General features: G+C 55.1%; 1 protein-coding gene across 1 annotated transcript in view; it reads right to left on the reverse strand.

Moving 5' to 3' along the window:
• The window catches only part of LOC138165427 (importin-13), a 34,708-nt gene that overhangs the window by 13,882 nt on the left and 1,460 nt on the right, over positions 1-19,366 (reverse strand). Inside the window, exons 2-16 of the mRNA XM_069093772.1 lie at positions 16,978-17,714; positions 14,268-14,408; positions 10,978-11,119; positions 10,452-10,618; positions 10,186-10,306; positions 9,678-10,007; positions 9,563-9,589; positions 9,126-9,260; positions 8,575-8,718; positions 8,286-8,366; positions 5,113-5,250; positions 4,919-5,015; positions 2,857-2,909; positions 1,528-1,594; positions 1,392-1,450 (exon numbers count right to left, since the gene is read on the reverse strand). Coding sequence (XP_068949873.1) covers positions 1,392-1,450; positions 1,528-1,594; positions 2,857-2,909; positions 4,919-5,015; positions 5,113-5,250; positions 8,286-8,366; positions 8,575-8,718; positions 9,126-9,260; positions 9,563-9,589; positions 9,678-10,007; positions 10,186-10,306; positions 10,452-10,618; positions 10,978-11,119; positions 14,268-14,408; positions 16,978-17,714 — 2,439 coding nt within the window. The remainder of the gene's footprint in view (positions 1-1,391; positions 1,451-1,527; positions 1,595-2,856; positions 2,910-4,918; positions 5,016-5,112; positions 5,251-8,285; positions 8,367-8,574; positions 8,719-9,125; positions 9,261-9,562; positions 9,590-9,677; positions 10,008-10,185; positions 10,307-10,451; positions 10,619-10,977; positions 11,120-14,267; positions 14,409-16,977; positions 17,715-19,366) is intronic.

Below are 19,366 nucleotides of genomic sequence, written 5' to 3' on the forward strand. Positions count from 1 at the left end.
TGCATTTTTTGTGTGTGTGCATGTGTGCGTGTCAGCATGGGTATGTATCTGTGTGTACATCTGCATTATCTGTGAGTGTGCATGTGAACATGGGTACGCATCTGTGTGTCTGCATTATCTGTATAAGTGAGCATGGGTATTTGTGTGTATGTCTACATAATCTGTGTGAGTATGGGTGTGTATCTGTATGTCTGCATTATCTGTGTGAATGTGTGTGCATGTGTGTGTGTGTATGGGTGTGCATTATCTGTATGAATGTGTGTGCATCTGTGTGTGTCTGCATTATCTGTGTGTGAGCATAGGTGTGCATCTGTGAGTCTGCATTATCTATGTGAGTGTTCATGTGCATGCATGTGTGAGCATGGGTATGCATCTGTGTGTCTGCATTATCTGTGTGAGCATGTATGTGTGTGAGCATGGGTGTGCATCTGTGTGTCTGCATTATGTTTGAGTGTGTGCATGTGCGTATAGATGTGCATCTGTGTGTATGCCTGCATTATCTGTGTGTGAGCATGTGAGTGCATCTGTGTTTATGTCTGCATTATCTGTGTGTGCACATGTGAGCATGGGTGTGCATCTGCATTATCTGTGTGCGCATGTGTGTGAGCATGCATGTGCACCTGCGTTCATGGATTATCTGTGTGTGTGCACATGTGAGCATGGTTGTTAATCTGTGTGTGTCTGCATTATCTGTGTGTGCGTGTGTGAGTATGCATGTGCATCTGTGTGCATGCATTATCTGTGTGAGTGTGTGTGCACATGTGAGCATGGGTGTGCATCTGTGTGTATGTCTGCATTATCTCTGTGCGTGTGCATTTGTGTGTCTGCATTATCTGTGTGTGTGTGTGTGTGCGTATGAGCATGGGTGTGCATCTGTGTGCATGTCTGCAATATCTGTGTGAGTGTGTGTGTCCTCCTGTGTGTGCCTACAACTTGGGCAGATGGTTCCTGCTCAGTGTCAGCACCAGCACCGTAACTACCTCTCTGCAGAAGGGTGCTCAGCACTGGCTGCTGGTGCCCTTGAGAGGCCCTACAGAAGTTGGACCGGTGGTGTCTGGGGTACCCTGACAGCTCACTTGGGCCTGTGACTGCACTGACCAGCCCCTGAGAGGCCCTGGTCACACAAAACACAAGGGAGAACAAGGAGGATATATTAGAGACATATTTCCAGGCCATCGTCCAGTGGTTCTGAATGGGAAACAACGCTGAGCTTGAGACAGACAGGACAAAATGAGAAACTGAGAATGGGTCCTATTGTAGTAGCCCAGGCCAGACCCTGGGAGCACAGGACAGTGGTCCTCTGAATGACCAATGGAAGCATTTGGTCCCTATGATCCTGGACTCCAAGAGTCCTGTGAAGTTTGGGAGGTGGAGCCGGGCCCCATACTCACAAAGAAGCCGCAGGAGGCCTTGACAGTCGGGGCCTCAGGGAACTTGAGTGCCAGCACACCTGCCCACAGGGAGAGACAGGTCAGGCCAGGGAACTCATCTAGCCCCTCCCCAGGCCATAACCAGTCCCCTACTCACCACACTGGAACACAGCCTTGACATCCAAGCTTTCAGACAGGAAGAGGTCTGGCTTCCGCTTCAGGGCCTATAGGAAGATGGAGCCCCCGTGAACCCAGCCCCTGACCCTCTCCTGGCCCCACCCCACTAAGCCACTCACCTGCCCTGGTCTGGTTTAGGGTGTAGCCACACCAGGGATCCAGCCCTGCTGTCTCCTCAGAAAAGCCTGTTCCCTCCCTTCCCACCCCACACGGACCCAGGACACCTCAAAGTTCCTGCACGAGGTGGGGGACAGGAGGGAGACAATGGCTGATGAAGAAAGGCAGGGACATCATGTGCAGGGACCAGAGGCTCTCTGGGTAGAGGTGGCAAGAGACCCTAAGGCACATATTGTGGGGAAGAACTGGGAGGACCTAGGGAAGGTCAAGGACAAGTCAGTGTCTTGGGGCCAAGGGGGAGCTTTCTCCAAATCTCCCCACAGGGCCAGGCCTCTCAATGAGGGCTCTGGGTAGACGCGGTGCTGCAGCTCTGGGCTCAGGGGCCAAGTGTCTCTCAGCCCATCATCCTCTCTTCTTTCAGCCTTGACAGTACCTCCTGACCCACCAGCCCCTCTGACCATCCATTCCCAGAACACTCCCAAGCCACCAGCCCTTCACAGCCCTGCCTCCTCCCCAGGAGGCTCTGACCCCAGGGGAAGGCACAGACTACCCCTTTCAGTGGATCAGAGTATTGTGGGGCCATCTCAGGGCCCTCCACTTATCAGCTTCCCCACAGTTCACTAAGGCTGGGGGCAGTCCACTGCCCAGGCCTCACCAGATCCGGCCCTAACATCAATCAGCCCAGAGGCCCAGGCCCAGCCCCCATCTCCTCCTCTCCCACACAGTACCTTCCACAGATTCCACCAGCCCAAAGGTTCCCACTCCCTAGGAGTTTTGGAACAGACCAGGTACAAATAATCCAAGAGACCTCCCGGCAGAGGCTCACAGCAACTGGACTCCCAATTCCACTTGGCTCCCCAGGCCCCACGGCCCCTCCTGCAGCCTTGAGGGTGGGCGCCTAGCAACGGCAGAGCTTCCTGATGTAGCCCACCCCCAGGCCTGCCTACTCGACCCTCATGTGCCCACGGGGGCAGCCTCTCCACGGCCCTTGTGGCAAGTCCAGGGGGAAAGGAGGACTAGAGGAGAGTGTTGGGTTATCAACTTCCACGGAAACAGATGGAGAAACTCTATTCAACTCAACAGAAAAAAAGTTGTCAACAGAAAGCTAAAAAGATATTTAAATTGAATTCCAACAGAAGAGAAAGAGAAAGAGAGAGAACAGAACGTGAATGAGTAAGAAACTAAAACACACCTGTGCCAGGAGTTGCATAAATGAATCAACAATATCAGGATGATCCCTGGGCCCTAAAATATAATAAATAAAGATGGAACTTAAGAAAAACTCATCCAAACAGCAACTCAACGTCATACAGTTACGTGGGCCGGAGGGCCTGCAGGAGGCAGGCCTGAGCGGCAGGAAGCGAGGGAAAGAAACAAAACATACAAAAACCATGAACTGGGAAAGCCCCAAACAGAAAGAAACAGCAGAGTGACGGTGGGGATGGGCTGGCTGGCCCCTGGCTGGCAGGAGGGGGCCTGGGAAACACCTGCAAACAAGTCAGGGAACTCACCAGCACAAAGCGCCAGAGGAAGGGGGCAAGGACAGGGACTGCCACACCCTTGCTACCTTTCTTGGGCCTCCTTCCTCAGGCCCTCAGACCAGTGATGCCTGAGACAGAAGCAAAGAGCCCTGGTCCAGGGCCAGGACACCAGGTGCCCATGCCAGCCAAGCAGGGGCAGAAGGGCCTCTGAGTTCTTCTCATTCAGACTGTTGGCTTAGGGATTAATGAGGGAGTGGGGGCAGGCCCCTCACCTTAGCCCCAACAACCCCATCCCCATTCTACCTGGTGCTGACCTCCTAGCCTAGCCCCTGTCCTAAGGCATTGCAGCAAGCTTCTCTCAGGACTCTTCCTAAACAGTAATGGGCAGAGAGGCAGGAGGAGGAGGAGGGCAGAAGCCCAGGGCATGCAGAGGTCCTGGGGCTGGAGTGGATCAGACAGAGCAGGAGGAAGGTCCCCAATTGGGTGAGGAGGGGTGGCTGTGGCTACAGAACCGGCTCCCACTCCCCACCCTTTCTCCCTTCAGGCAAGGACTCCAGGCAGGGTTCAGATGTGCACAGAGATGGCCCCAGAAAGCCAAGAGCTGAGCTTGGGCAGCAGCACCAGGGACAGTTCAGGGAAAACAGGAATGCACTGAGGGCTCTCATGCTAGGGAGACCAGGAATAGGGAGGCTCATGACTTATCCACATGAGGGTTTCCCCAGACTTCAGGCCCAAGGAGAGATGTTCTCCCTGGAGGGGAAATGCCAAGCATCCCCTGACCACGTCCCTCCACGGGCAGTGTGGGAGGATCAACCAGATCTGCCCATGTCACCACTAACCTGTCTAGGTCATCCTCTGCTGGAGGGAGGAGAGACATGCCCACGTGGATGCTGTCTCTACCACCCTGATTGGCCGGGGCCTGACCCAAGCTCCCTTTTCTTGGTCCCCATCAGAGGAGGGTCTATGGCCTCACTGAGGCAGACTGCTGCTCCTGATCTGGTGGGCTCTGAAGGTTGCTGTGACCAGTCTGCAGACACAGTCCCTCACCAAGCCCAGGCCTTCTCCTGGGACTCAAGGCTAACCCTCACATTTCCTCCCCTTAAAACCTTGCAGTCTGGGCAACCCCCACGGATGCCTCTTGGAAAGGACATTTGTAGGAGACATTGATCTTTCTCAGGGGGTGACGGAAAGACACCTCATCAGCTCCCCCTCTCCCTTCCCAGCATCTGCACTGCCACATCTGCTGGGGCTAGGAGGAGGAGGAGGAAGGGGTCAGAAAAGCATTGCTCTGCCCACCTTGGGCCTAGAGACTGAGCCTATAAGGGACTAGGAGGTGAAGAGAAGACCCTGAGCCAAGGAGAAGGAGCCTCAGAGCTCTGGCAACTATAGCGCCAGCCAGTCTGGACTCAAGGCCTCCCACATAATGTTCCCTAACAGTGGGATGGCAACCCCAAGCCAGGTAGGGGATGCCTGGGCTATGGCTAGCTTCCTGCTCAAAGGAAGCTCCTAAATCCTGCTGTGAATAAGATCTAGAACTAGGCCGCCTCTCCCTGGCAGAGCCACTGCCAAGTGCTGAGGCTGACACAGACAGATGCCCCTCCTGCCAGTTCTCCCACGCTGTCCAGCCACCTCCTTCTGGAATCTCTGCCCGCCTCTCAGCCCCTGTCCAGCCTGGCCACTCTGGAAGGGAGCCTGGATTCCCCGGCCTGGGTAGGTGGCGGCGGCAGCAGCGGCGGCGGTGGTAAGAAAGGAGCATGACGCAGCTAGACCTACCTTGCTGGAAGAGGGTGAGTGTGACGGAGGTGACGAGGAGGAAGAGGGCCTTGATGGGGGGAAAGTGGGCAGGTTCATGAGCAAAGATGTGCACCAGCTGGAAGAGAGAGAGAGCAGGCCCACCGTGTGTCAGCCCAGTACCCTCTCCCACTCACGAGGATCCCCCACCCACCCAGGCACAGTCCACATCATACCTGGCGAGTGAGGTCGAGGGCAGAGGCCTGGGGAATCGTGCTGTACATCTGTCCCAGCATCTCACACAGCTGGGGGACCATGGGCGCAAAGTCATCCAGCAAGGTCTTAACGGACTTCTCAAAGATGGCGCACACCGCCTGCAACAGAGGCAGGAGGCAGGCTGCAGCACGTGTGTCGTCTCCCTTGGGCCCCCCCCCACTTAGCTCAGTGACCGCTGCTCATGGCCCAGCACCTACCATTCCTCTGCCCTTCTAATGACTACTTATGCACCCTAAACCCCCCAAAGCAAGGAAGGGAAGGCGGTGGTGAAGGCCACACTTGGGAGACAGAAGGCCTGAGTGTAAATCCCAGCTCTGACACTTACTGGCTGTGTACCGGCAGGCAAATCACCTGTCTGAGGCGCAGTGTCTTTTTCTGTAAAATTTGTATAATGTCGCTTAGACTACCCATCCCACAGGGATGCTGTGAAGAGAATGCTTTATAAACTTTTAGGAGCTACAGAAGTGAGATCTGTCGTCTTGGTTTTGTTTGTTTGTTTTTTGCTTTTTGGAGGGGAGAAGGAAGGGCAATTGGGAGTAAGTGACTTGCCCAAGGTCACACGGCTAGTAAATGTTAAGTGTCTGAGGCTGGATTTGAACTTAGGTCCTCCTACTCTGGTGCTCTATTCACTGCGCCACCTATCGTTTGTTTTGTTTTTTTTTTTTGGACAGGATTTAACCCATGAGTAGCCATGAGAAGAGACTTCCTCAGGACTGCAGCCAGCAGGCAGTCATCCAGACTGTTTAAATACAGGGCTTCTCTGGTCAGAGGCAGTGGAAAGAAATTCTCACTTCAGGTTGGAGTGGGATGTGACAGCTCATTAAGTCTGGAGGTTGTAAGAGTCTAGTCTTTTCAAGGCAAAATGATCCACACACCCCCCCAGATCCCTCCCAAACCTGACATCCAGTGCCAAGGTTAGCCCACCACAACACTACAGGATCCTCTGACACTATGAGATCCCTCAAAGAGAGGGCAGCTGGGTGGCAAAGGGGAGAGAGCTCTCGACCTAGAGTCAAGACCTAAGTTCAAATCCAGCCTGACACTCACTAGCTCTGTGACCCTGGGTAAGTCACATAGATACACTTAGCCTCAGTTTCCTCATCTATAAAATGGGGATAATCATAGCGCCTACCTCCCAGGGTAGTTGTGAGGCTGAAATGAGATGCTTGTAAAATGCTCTATAAATGCCGGCCGGCTATCACCAGCATCTGTGACTCTGGGAAGCTTGCTCTGTGATTCTGCTGGAGCCCTAGTGGAAGCCGGCCTCCCTGACTCTGTGAGGGCCTCTGCCACTCAACTCAAGGGGATCCCCTAGGCATCCACATGCAGAGAGATTTAGAGTGGGGATGCAGACTGAAGCGGACTGCCGGCGCTCTCTCTTTTCTGTTTTGTTTTGTTCCTTCTTTCTCGTCGTTCATGCCATTGGTTATAATCCTTCTTTACAACTTCACTAATGATTAATGTGAAGGTCTCTGTAGAACCCAAATCGGATTGCTGGCTGCCATGGGGGCAGGGGGGAGGAGAGGGAAAAGGAGAAAATCTGGAACTCAAAAGCATGTGGAACTGAATGTTGTAAACTAAAAGTAAATAAATTAATCACATTATTTATTTACTGCTTTCTGGAAGTGGGAAGGTAGGGCAATTGGGGTAAAGTGACTTGCCCAAGGTCACATGGCTAGTTTTGTGTGTGTGTGTGTGTGTGTGTGTGTGTGTGTTAAGTGTCTGAGACCAGATTTGAACTTAGGTCCTCCTGACTTCAGGGCCAGGACTCTATTCACTGCACCATCTAGACGCCCCAATTAATTAAATTTTTTAAAAAAGAGGATCCTCTAGGAGAAGTCAGCCTGTTCTGGAGACCTAAGGGAGTATCTAAGAAAGGGTGGCCAAATCGGTGACCACAGGCTATTTGAGCAATGGCCAGCCTCCTCTGCTCTGTGGGATCCCTCTGAGAAAGGTCAGCCTAGAAGACGGTAACCAACGGGAAGAATGCCTCACAGAAGTCTCTCTGACCACAAAGGCCCCTGCATTACTCTACAGGGCCTGCCAGGAGAGACTAGCCCACCTTGTGACTGGCGAGTTAGCTTGCTCTGGAACTGAGATCGCTGAAGAGAGACGGGCCTCCCTGGGACTATGGGATCCTCTTGGAGAGGCACCTCTCTACAGGATCTCTCTGAGAAAGGTAGTTCTCTCAGTGACACTAGAGGAGAGGCCAGCCGGGGCCAGATATCTAAGGAAGTTTGCCTCACTATGACTGTAAGAAGCCCAAGAGAGGTCAAGCTCTCTGGGAGTTGTGCTGAGAGGTCAACCTGCTCCAGGACTCTGGATAGGAAGCCCAGGCTCTTTGTGACATTTTACATTAAGCATTTGCAGACCGAACCCATCGTCTTTCACCTCCAAACCCTCTCCTCCTCCCAACAACCTGTTTCCTGACAAGGGTCCTAATCCTCCCGGTTATTCTACCTTAGCAACATGTCTCCTCGTCCTTTCTCCACTCAGAAAGACACTGGCCTAGTAGAGGGCCTCCTCACCTCTCACTTGGGCTCCTGAAACAACCTTCTGGCCAGTCTCCCTACCTTGGCCCTCTGCCCAGCCCAGCGGACAGAGGGACTTTCCCAAAGAGCAGACCTGATCCCCCCACACGCCCAATGGAATGTGCTGGTTCCTGAGCACCTCCAGGATAAGACAGAAAATTCCCTGGCTGTAAAGCTTCCTAACCTGGCCCCTGCCCTCCTTCCCAGGCATCTTGTTTCTTCCCCTTCACATACTCTGCTATTCAATATCACTGGCCCCTTGGCTGTGTCTCCCACAAGACTCTTTGGCCTGCAGGCCTGAGACACTTGCCCTCTATCCCCCCTGGCTTCCTTCACATCTCAGTTCAGAATCTGCTTCTGCAAGCCTTTCCCAATCCTCCTTCATGCTTAGGGCCTTTCCTCTAAGACTGTCTGAACTGATCCTGCTTGGACCCGGTATGTACATGTGTCTGCATGCTGTCTCCCTACCAAAGCAGGAGCTGTTTCTGCCTCTCTCTGGGTCCCCCACCCTCCACACAGTATCTGGTTCATAGGAAGCGCTTCATGATGCTTGGGGACCTGCTGATTCTGGGTTCTGTGATTTCCCAAGGACGACAAGTTACCTCTACCACCTGGGCATCATTTAACCACTTGCTCAGCACCTTCTGGATGAGCTGGAAAACTTGCTGTAGCACAACCACCACCTGGGGGAAAGAACCAGATGAGACAGGAGCTGGGATGGGGGTGGAGTGTCTGAGCTACAGGGACCATAAGAGGGTCAGCTAGGGATTTCCTGCCTGCTGCTGAAGTCACCCAAGACTAGGCCTGGAGGTTGTAGAGAGGAAGACAGGAGCAGAGATCTGGACCAGGTAGGGGCTGGGAGGGAGGGAGAGGGCCAGGAGTATCACCCACTGGGTTGGGTCCCTGTGGTATGGGCAGCTTCCTGAGCTCGGGGCCTTCGTGCTCATCCTCATGGTGACTGATGTCCAATGTAGTGAAGAGGTTGGAGAGGAGCCCCAGGATGTGGACAATAGCCAGCTTGTTAGAAGGATTGGGCTGTGGAGGTAAAGACAGCGTTAAAGCAAGGACATCCTTGAGGTCCCACAATCTGAAGAACGGGCTTGGCGAGGCCGACGGGCTGGGAGGCGGGTCAGGAGGACGGATAATGCCCTGAGGCAGCACCTTCTTTCTCCATCTGCCCCTCAGCAGATGTGTCAGATGGGCCATCCCCATCAACCCTCCCCCACCCCACCCCCACTCTGGGCAGGCCTCCTGAACCTTCCTCCAAACCAGGGATCCCTCCTTTATCTTCTCCGGCACCCCACTCTGGGGAAATTTCTTTCCCCTCCCTTCCCACACTCCACAACAATCAGGTCTCTATCACCTTCCCTCCCCACCCCTCCAGGCAGGCTCCCTCATCTCCTAGCACCCACCCTCCCCCCCAGCAGACGGGCCGCCCTCACCATCTCCTCAGCCAGCTTCTCCAGCTGCTGGATGTAGGGGGTGATGAGGGAGTGAAGATTTTTCAGAATCTCTTCTACTTGCAAAGCTGACAGCAGGAAGCCCAGGGCCTGCATCAGCCACATGCACTGGCTTGTCTGTGGGGCAGAAAAGGGAAGGCTCAAGCCCTGGACAAGGCCCAAGGTCTATGACCTCCTCACAGGAATCCAGGATGGGAAGGAAGCTCTCCCTACAGCCAAACTGCAGGAAGTTAGTGGAGCTAGGGCAATCATCACTTTGCACATGAAGAAACAGACTGAGACAGGCTTCCAAAGCTAGAAACCAAGCTTGGGCTCTCCCGCCTCTAGACACTCAGTCCCAGGTTCAGGTCATTTCCTCCCCACCCCCACCAGCAGCCAGACTGCCCTCCCCATCTCCCAGCTGCTGCCCAAGGCCGTACCTTGTGAATCTGCTTCATCAGCACATCCTGGGGAGGGAAGGACACGATCGTCAACGAGGCGGGGGTGGGGTCAGTGAGCCCCTCACCCCGCTCCATGCCCACTATACCACCATACCTGGGACACAGCCACAATGTTGGCCGCGTACGGGGGGAGGTCATACTTGCACTCCCGGCAGATCTTCTTGAGGGTAGAGACAGAGGACACGGAGAGTTCAGGGTTGCCCAGGGCGTGAAGCACCAGGGGCAGGACGTTGTTAATCATGACCGGGTGGTCTGCCAGCCACTCTGACAGGGCCCCAATGGTGAACATGACGGTGTCTGCCAGCTGCACATTGCTGATGCTTATGCGGGGGATGAGGCCAATGAGCCCTGGCACCACGTCGGAGTAATTGACATCAATGGTTTCCGCGATAGACTGGAAGCCATAGAGAAGAGCCTCCGTGTGCTGTGGGGGGGACAGGCCAAGAGGCACAAGCATGAGGGGGGTGGCAGCCAGGGCACAGCAGGGGAGAGGGTGAGCTGTCCTGGAGAATGAAGACTCGGACTGGGCAGGACCTGAGGGCCAGGCTGGGCAGGGAAGGGGGGGGAGGACGGGCCCCGGCAGGCTGCGGTGGGGGCTGTACCTGCCAAGAGCAAGGCTGCTCAGAGCTGGTGAGCAGGCGGCCCAGCTTGTCATAGAGGTTACTCAGCAGCTCCGCCCCCAGCATCTCGTAGACGTACATGAGCGTGTCCGAAATGTCCACCCTAAGAACAGCGACCATGAGGACCAGCCCACACACGAGCCAAGACCCTGCCTTCCAGGCCTCGGGCAGGCTTCCCCGTGGCGTGGTCGGGGACAGCAGCACCCACCACACATGGCCTCCAAGGCCACGAGCCCAGGAAAGCTCACCTGTAGATTCGGAACTGTTCCTTCTCATCAGAAGACCAGAAGCTGTACTCTTCATCCGCGGGAAACTGAGCTTTGTGTAGGAGCACGTCCACCAGGTGGAAGTAGACGGGGCGGTATAGCTGCTGGTACACAGCCTGCTTCTCTGCCTCCAAAGACAAGATGTCGTCCTGGGGGGATGGCAGGGAAGGGGAGTTCAAGTTTACCTGGCCTGGACCCCACAGGAGCTTCACCAGTTCCCTTGCCAGGTAGCTTCACCTCAAAACTAGGATTCCCCCGTTTCCCACCCCCACTGGCACCAAGAGTCAATCTTCCTACACACCCTCAACCCCTCTGGACCTGACCTAACTCATTCCTGGCTCACCAAGGGTCTATCCCACCTGCCTCTGCCCATCACTCTCAAGGTCGGTCTCCTTCGAACTGAGAGCTCAATGATATGTGCCATCCAGGACTGCCTCTCACTCTTCCCCTCAAAGGCCCAAGACCTTCTTCCCCCACTTCACCCCACCAAAGAAAACACAAAACCAACCTGCAGAGTGTACCAGAAAGTGAGGGTCAAGGAGCTGGTGGTCTCATTGACTGGGTAGTGGCCAGGGATGCCCGTGCAGAACATGATCATGTTGACCAAAGCCAAGAAGCTTTGCCAGTGCTCCACCTGGTCCAGCAGCGCCCTGGCATGGGGCAGAGGGCAGAGATGAGCCTCTTCTACTTGGCCAGGCCAGGGGACTGAATTAGCCCAACAAGAGGCTGACCTGGGGTAGGGAGTAGGGGCCCAGCACAGGGAGGGGAGTCAAGTTTCTACTTCCCTGAGGAATCACATGATCTCTGAGGTGGGATAGACCTGACTCAGCTCCCTGTCTACAGCTCCCTTAGCAACTGATTACAGTCCTCTAAGGGAGAAAAAACTGCCCCCACCCCCAAGGCAACCAGTTTTGTTCTGGATTGTTCTGGGCATGAGTAAGTTTTTCCCAGCCTGTCCTCTCCTCCCTCTTCATCCCTGTTGGGCCTCTACAGAGTGCAATCCTCTGCCTATGGGCATCTCTATTTAGTGGCTAACAAGTGCCCTTTGATCCTGGCCCTCTCTACCTCCTACTCTCCATCTGCTGGCCCTCACAGAAGACCTGTCTGCCTGTCTTTCACCCTCAATAGATGGTACCGCCCCACCTCATCCCATTCCCTGAACTTGGCTATGAGGATGTGATCCACTCCCCGCTCCTTACTCCTAGCCCTTCTGCTCTCACAGCTCACCCCTCTTCCACAGAAGCACTTCATCCACACGTGCCATCTATTTATTTACTCAGCCCAGTCTTTCATGGGCCCCAAGCCATACTTCCTTTCTCCAAGCATTTAGCATGTGGCTCCTAGTGGCTTCCTGCATTTCGACCCCTGTCCTCACTTCCGCATATGCTGCAGTATCCCCTTCTGCTTCCTGGCTTCTCAAGCCATCGGCCACCTTGATAGCTATGCCCTACGTGACCCCACCATAGCAAGGGAGGGTTGGACCCTGATGTGACCATCACCTGTAACTGCCACCCACCTCCATGATCCTCAGCTTTGACCCTAGCCTCCCCCTCAGTCTCTAAGGCCATCTGACCTGTTCCTGCCTCCGTCCCTTTATAGGCTGACCCTGACCCAAGCCCTTAAACCTCTTGCTCAAAGATTGCCAGTCACACTTTCGCTGACCTAGGTGCTGGTTTATACCATTACCCTTTGCTCTGACTCAAGAGCTGCTGTTGGAACCACTGAGGTCAGCTGGGGCTTTCCAGGTGCTTGGCCATCCTCTAGCTCCTCCCTGAGTAGCTGTTGCCCTTCCCACAATGGCTGCTCTCCTCAGACTAAGCCCCTCCCTCTCAGCTGAGGAAGCTGCCTCCTGATAAAACCAAGGCTGCCCTGGGAGTCCTGTCTCCTCCCTAGCTCCAATCTCTGGTTGGGAGGTAGATCTTCTCTTCCTCAAAGCCAAGCCCTGCATTCTTCCTCCCAAACAACCTCATCTGGGAAGCTGTCCCTTGGCTTGGATCCCACTCACGCCCAAGTTCAACCTCTTCTTATCCACAGAAACAGTCAAGTCTTAACCCAGTCCCCACCCTGACCCTGCAGAACCTGCCAGCTGCCATCCTAGGTCTCTCCTCTCTTTCTCGACCTGACTAACAAGTATTGCCTCCACTTCCTCACCTCAAACTCATTCATTGCCCGTTGAGATGGGGGACCCCAGGCCTTGCCATTAGGCCCTCTGGACCCCTGGGCCTTGCCATGAGCCCTGCAACTGAACTCCGACATATAACAGTTCTTGGCACACAGTAGGCACTTAACAAATGCTTACTGATTGACTCTCTCCCCATCAGAGTGTGAGCTCCTTGAGGGCAGGCACTATGTCCTGGCCTTGCTGCCCTTCCCCCTTCTCTGATGCTGTCTCTGGTCAATGTTCTCTCTAAACCATAGTGCCCAGCACTGCCCCCAGTGCTCCAGTTGAGAGCTGACCTGGAAGAGTCGAGCAAGGCTATCCCCTCCCAATTCTGAACTCAAGGCCTCCCGAAGACAGCCCACCATGGCACCAGCTCTCTTGCCTGTCAGCTTGCGGGCCTAAAAATCCCAGCCTTTCTGATACACGGCTTTCCCAGCATGTCTCTTCCATAAGGGCAGAAGCTGAGTTTTAGAATTTGAGTATAAATAAGGCTTTACTTTTAAACTCAGTAAATTTCCTCTCCTTAGCTGCCACTCCACATTTTAGGCTGCCAAGATCAGTCTGGATTTTGACACTCATCATCCAGTTCATTAACTGTCCATTCTGGCGTGTGGCGTCTACAAATTTCCCAAGCACACCCTAGGCCATTACACAAACCCCTGACACAATTATGAAACAGCACAGTGCTGAGGACAGATCCCTAGGGCATGCCACTGGAGACCTCCTGACAAACTGACGTCAAGTCACTGCTGACTACTCGGAGAGTCTGGCCTTCCAACTGCTTTCAGATCTCCAGAGCTCTGCAATGGTCTGGCTCCCGTGCCACTGTCTCTTCCACTGGAACAACCTTGGAGGCTATCCCACGCTTTGCCACAACGCAGGGAAAAGACCCTCCCAGCCTTGTGACCAGTCCAGGGAGCCTGTCGTCCCCAGCACTTGCAACCACAGTGCCCTTCTAGGAGGTGCACCAACCATCCTTTTAATAATGGGATGGAAAACTTTGCCAGGAACTCAAACAGCTCCCTGGCTGAGAGTGTGCAGACACCAACTCCTTCTCTTTTAGGGAAGCTGAGCCATCTGACCTCTCCAGGCCGCTGGCATGCTCAAAGATCACTCCTAGTCATTTAACAGTCACACAGCCTGTTCTTTTAGGACCCTGACGTGTCACCCACACGAGCCATAGAACTTGGCTCAGCAGAGACCACTAGGGCTTCTCTGAAAGTCTCCCTGCTTAGCTCTCGTTCCAACGCCCATCTCTGCTGCTTTTCCAGTCCCAAGATTATTCTCCTTAGTGGAGAAAGAGGGAGCACAGTAGGCGTGCAGCAGCTTTCCCTTCCCTTGGTCCAGGGTACTCTTGTCCTGTCCCTTCCTTGGGCATCCTCCAGTCCCTCAGAATTAACCTGGCCTGACCCACCCTCCTTTCATGACTACTTGAGAGACTCTGACTACCACTCTATCCCTACCCTGCCCACATGGCACTGTCCTCAGCCACATGGAGGACTGCTCTGCTTCTTACCAGGCCCTCCATGAAAGGGCTCGCCCCTCATTTGTCTTTGACTCAGCAGCCCTCCTCCCTGTTCCCAACTCCACCATGGCTCTCACCAATCTCAGCTTTCCCACATGCCCACAGGTCTCACCTGGAATGATTCTCTCCCAAAGCCACAGCAATTCGGCAAATCCCATGAGATGTCTCCATGTCTCCATTCTGCACCGCCTGCCGAAGCTGCTCCTGCAGCCCCAGCACCAGGGGGATCAGCTTGAGTAGAGTGTTCACATACCTGTGGGGACAACCACCTGTGGCTCTCCCAGATTCTTAGCCATAGACCTCCAAGGGGTCCTCAACCAGAGCTACCTATAGGGAAGAGGCCAGGACCTTGTAATCTCTCCTTCCCCACGGGAGATACCAGGACCCCACAAGTCTCCTCAACTGCACTCCCCCTGCCCAAGAAAGGGTCAGGACCCTTCTCCCAGATCTTGCACCCCAAGGCCAAGACCTATGAAGCACACCCTATGCCATCCCCAAGAAGCCAGAAGCCCGTAGGCCCCTCCCCCATCCAGGAAGAGGTAAGGCACTGAGCCCACAAAGAGAAATGACCATGAATGTAGGAACAAGCCACAAGCACTTTTCAAAAAAGCTTTGGAAGAAAAACAACACAGCAGTGGGAAGGGTACCACGTGTGGAGCCCAGAGAGTCTGAGTTCAACCCTGGCTTCAGACTTCCCCTGCCTGTTATCATGGCAATCATTTTATCTTCCTCATCAGAACTCTGGGCAATGACACCTACTAGTCAGAGGGGCAGCCCAGAAACTTAGGGCCACCTGACCCAGGACACAGCACGACTGGGGCAGTGCAGCAAAACCTGGGCCTCCAAACCCAGGCTAGGTCAAGGGGAATTGATACCCCACAAGAATGGCATTTCTATGGCAGCCCATGGATGGGGATGGGGAGGAGGAGGAGAAGACAGGTCACTGAAGTTGGCCAAGGACCAGGGTGGCAGCTGCATCTAGGTATCGGACACTCCTCCACAAATGGGGGTGGGGATGGGGAAGCCAAGCTCTCGAGTCCACCCCTCCCCCTTCTCTCCTCTGTCTCAGAGCATTCGTTCCTCCTGGTGCCAGTGGAGATGGCGTCACCCCTTGCTGCCCTGACACCCAAGGCCCCACAACAATGAGAGCCTTCAGACACTGCCCAGCATGGGCCTGCCAGTGGCGGGCATTGCCTGGTGCACAGCAGGCACTTTACTCTCACTCACAGAGAAAGGTGAGGCAGGCTTGATTATCCATAGTTTATGGGGAAGGAAACCAAGGCCCAGAAAAGTGAGTTGTCCCCACTTACACAGTGATTTATGGACAAAACCAGAAATGGAACCCAGGTCTCCTGCCCCCAGCCTGGAGCTCAGGAGGCCATCCAGAACCAGTAGTCCCTCTTGAGGAACTCTCCTGGCTAGACTGTGGGACCATGGGAGAAAGATTCTGAGCTGTGGTCACAGGCCTAAGCACAGGGAAGCCCTGGCCAGGAATCTGCTTCTTTGGAGGCCCAGGACCTCAACCTGGAAAGCAAAGCCATGAGGGCAAATGGGGACCCCAGAGACCTCAAGCACCAATGTACTGTTGGTACCAATGAATGAATGTTGATGACTTGAATCAGGACGAAATGCACCCCACATGTCCTTCTACCTGGCCCAGGGGCCTCAGGAGTCTCTCCCTACCCCCCACTTTCTCCATGCCCCTACCCTGCCCCCTCACCCTAGCATGATGTGCTATACCAAGATTAAAAATATACTTCAGAGTCTTGTTGTCTTGGCACAGGGAGCACCAGTGATGGGTGGAAGCAGCTGTGGAGGAGAAGGAGGGGAGGGGAGGAGTCAGGCCAGGTGGGGGTGGGGCTGGGGTAGCTGCACAATGGGACTCCCCACTCCACAATGAAGCTCCAGAACAGAAAAGAGCCAGGGCTGGTCTGGAAGCCCAATGCAGGCCCAGCCTTCTTGGAGAGGACCCCCTGCTGGCAGCAGGGCAATCCGAGCTGCTACAGCTATGCAGGGTGGGTGAGTACTGGGAAGGGCCAGGGCAAGACAGGCTGACAGCCTTTGGGCAGTGCTGGTGCTGGTGCTGGCAAGGGTGCTATCAGTGGCATTGGCAGCAGTGGCAGTAGCAACAGCAGCAGCAGCAGCAGCAGCAGCAGCAGCACCTGACTTCCTGGCTGCATCTCACACTGAGCTCAACCCAGACCTGCAATTAGAGCTCTGAGAGGCGAGCGGAGAAAATGGGGAGTGTTGCTAAGCAACCAAGAGCTCTTCAGCCAATGGGAGCTCAGACAGCCGTGGGCTCCCTCCTTGGGGGAGGACGGGCATCATCCGGATGCCTGGCAAGGCCCAGAATGGCAGGCCGGCTTCAGCTCCCAGAGGACGGTCCCCTTCCCAGCCCTACCCACACCTGAGACTTTGGAGGCCTGTCCTAGCTCAGCTCTGGGGGCCTCAGAGCTGACAGAGGCAGGGACCACTAGCCCCCAGGCTGATGTCAACAGGAAGCCTGAGCCTCTTGGGGATGGAGAGGAGAAGGGATGGGGGGACACACATTTAGGAAGGGCCTATTCTATGAACCAGGTACTGTGCTAAGCAATACTATCCCATCTGAGCCTGGCAACAAGCTGCAAGCTTAGTGCTATGGATTAAGCACACTTCACAGTGGACAAAATGAGGCAGGCAGAGGTTCAGTGACTTGCCCAGGGTCACACAGCTAGTTACTGTCTGAGGCCCAGAGCTCCACCCCCTGCACCACCAGCTGCCACCAGCACCCACCTGCATCAGCAGTGTGACCTAAGCCACGTCCCCTGCGGCAGGGCACTCACCTCTGGGCGTCCGGCTGCGAGACGGCATTGACGATGGCCTCCACGCTGCTGTCGAAGAGCTCGGGGTCCCGCAGGGCACTGAAGGCCGCCTGAATCAGCCGCTCACAGTCCAGCAGGGGCACCTCCAGGGGCACCCAACTGGAGAAGCACTTGAGCGCCTTCTGCTTGATGGCACTGGGCAGGCTGGGCTGCTGCAGCAGCTGTTCCAGCAGGGGGAAGATGGCCCTGCACTCCTGCGCCAGTAGGGCACGCACCTGGCTCTTGCGGTACTGGGGCAGCCGGCTGGTCTGGAACTCCTCGGGCAGCACAGTCAAAAGCTCCAGCAGCGCCAGGCAGCGGCCCTGCCCGTCGCCAGGGGTGGCCTCGGCCTGAAACAGGCGCACCATGTCCGCCACAGCACAGGGCCAGGCCTCAGGCATCATGCTGAGGGCCAGCGAGGCCAACGCCACGCACAGCCGCGTCAGCACGATCTTGGAGCCACTGGCAAAGCGTCCGATGTGCGCCAGGAGCTGGGCCTTCAGACTCTCGTACTGGTCAGCGGGGATGTCGCTCCAGTAGCGGGAAATCTTGATGTGCAGGGCACTGGCCCCAAAGTACTGGATCTCAGGCACCTTGTCGGGCTGCAGCAGCTGCCAGCTGAAGTGCCAGGCCTGCGGTGAGACCTGGGCCTGCATCAGCCACTTCTGGGCTAAGTTCTTGTTCTCGATGTTGGGGTCATAGTAGAGCTGGTGAAGGGCCTGGGGAGGAGAAGAGAACAGGATGCTAGGCGCCAGCCCAGGGGCCCCAAGCCTGTGGGCGCTCCCCGGGACAGCTGCCATTGAAGGCCAAGCCAGGACACCACCTTTCTAACACAGACATCTTGAACCCCTGCCTGCCCGCCATGCTCAGCTCCTCGGGGGCCTCCAAAGACTTTCTTCTGATTCCCTTGTTGCTGAGCACCTCCCAACCTGAAACTACAGGGCTTGAAGTTGGACCTTTAATGTTTCTGTTACTGGGAATTCCTAGTCAGGAAATTCCCTCTCGTGTAGGCTTACATGAGAGTTGTTGTCTGTTCTGAGAGTTGCACAGAGAGGTTAAGGAATTTGCCCAGGGTCTCACAGCCAGTGTGATGCCCACTTGGGACTCTGCCTACATTTGGTATTTACCTGAGAAAATGAATATTTTCCTGCCCTCCAGCCTCAACTGGCCTGTCTGCATCTCCCTCTCAACACTGCTCCTGGTTCTGTGGTCGGGGCCAAGCAGAAGCCCCCTGAGCCTTTGTCCATAGGACAGACCCTCAGATACTGGAAGCCAGCTCTGGGAACCTGTGCAGTCTCCAGGGGCTTCTTCCAGGACTTGCTTCACACTGGCTGCCCTCCTCTGCCATTCTGTCTGGTCATACCAAACTTCCTCAGGACTCCACACCAACAACCCACTCTGGAGAGAGTGGGGATGAGGCCAGAAAAAGCCTTGGCTAAAGGGAGGCAGGAGATGGGGTGCTTAACATGTCTCAGAACAGGCTAGAACAGGCTGAGAGAGCCCTGGGAGATCATCTGAGCCAATCTTCTCAGGGCCAGGGAGGAAAAGGGAGCTGCCCAAAGTCTCAAGGCTCCCAAATACTAAAATCCAAGCCCCAGGAAATGAAGATCTTGGTGAGGAAAACTTGACTTCTGGACAGCTCCCTGCTCCCCATCCCAGGAACAAAAGCACTAGACTAGGAGGGACGAGTCCTGGAGACCTGGTCCTGTACCTTAATCCCTCAGTGTGGTAACCTTGGCCAGCCCCTTCTCCTCCCTGGACCCTGTGTGCTCATCAGCAGAATGAGGGCCTAAGGTACTGTCCAGCCCTAAGTTCTATAACCCTCTGATACCAGAGTGAAAGGCACTACAAAAGTGAGACTCGCCAGGGGATGCCGGTTCCAAGGAAGCCTTGGCAGTGGGTGGAGAGAAGACCCCTGGCCCTCCCAGAAGCCCAATCCTTGGGCATAGCTGGCCAGTCGCTTGATTAACAGATCACTCCCCCCAGTCAGAGCCCCCTAGGTGACATGGACCCCCTGGAACCACAGAGCCTGGGTAGGATAGGGGCTAGCTAACTGCCCCTGGGCCCCAGCCTCCTCTGGGCCTTCTTCTCCCTCAAAGTGTGATATATGTACACACCTACTAGGCATTTAACAGTCCAAGCCCTACAAATCAGCAACATCTGTAGGGATTTGGGGTTGGCTGGCTGCCCCCTCCCTTTTCAAGTCCTTAATCCCAGCAGGTTGCTGTGTGGTGGGGAAGCCCACAGCAGACAGTCCTAGCCAAGGCCTAGTGCTCAGGTCCAGTTGCATTCAGTTCTGGGGTGGCAATAAGAGAGGGTGAGGGAGGGCTACTGCAACCCCTGCATTCCTGGACTGACCTAGAAGGACAGA

The sequence above is a fragment of the Petaurus breviceps genome, unplaced genomic scaffold (genome assembly GCF_028583685.1).
Source record: "Petaurus breviceps papuanus isolate PSGF00001 unplaced genomic scaffold, PetGlider_PUasm1.0 208, whole genome shotgun sequence".
In the NCBI taxonomy this organism is placed as follows: domain Eukaryota; kingdom Metazoa; phylum Chordata; class Mammalia; order Diprotodontia; family Petauridae; genus Petaurus; species Petaurus breviceps.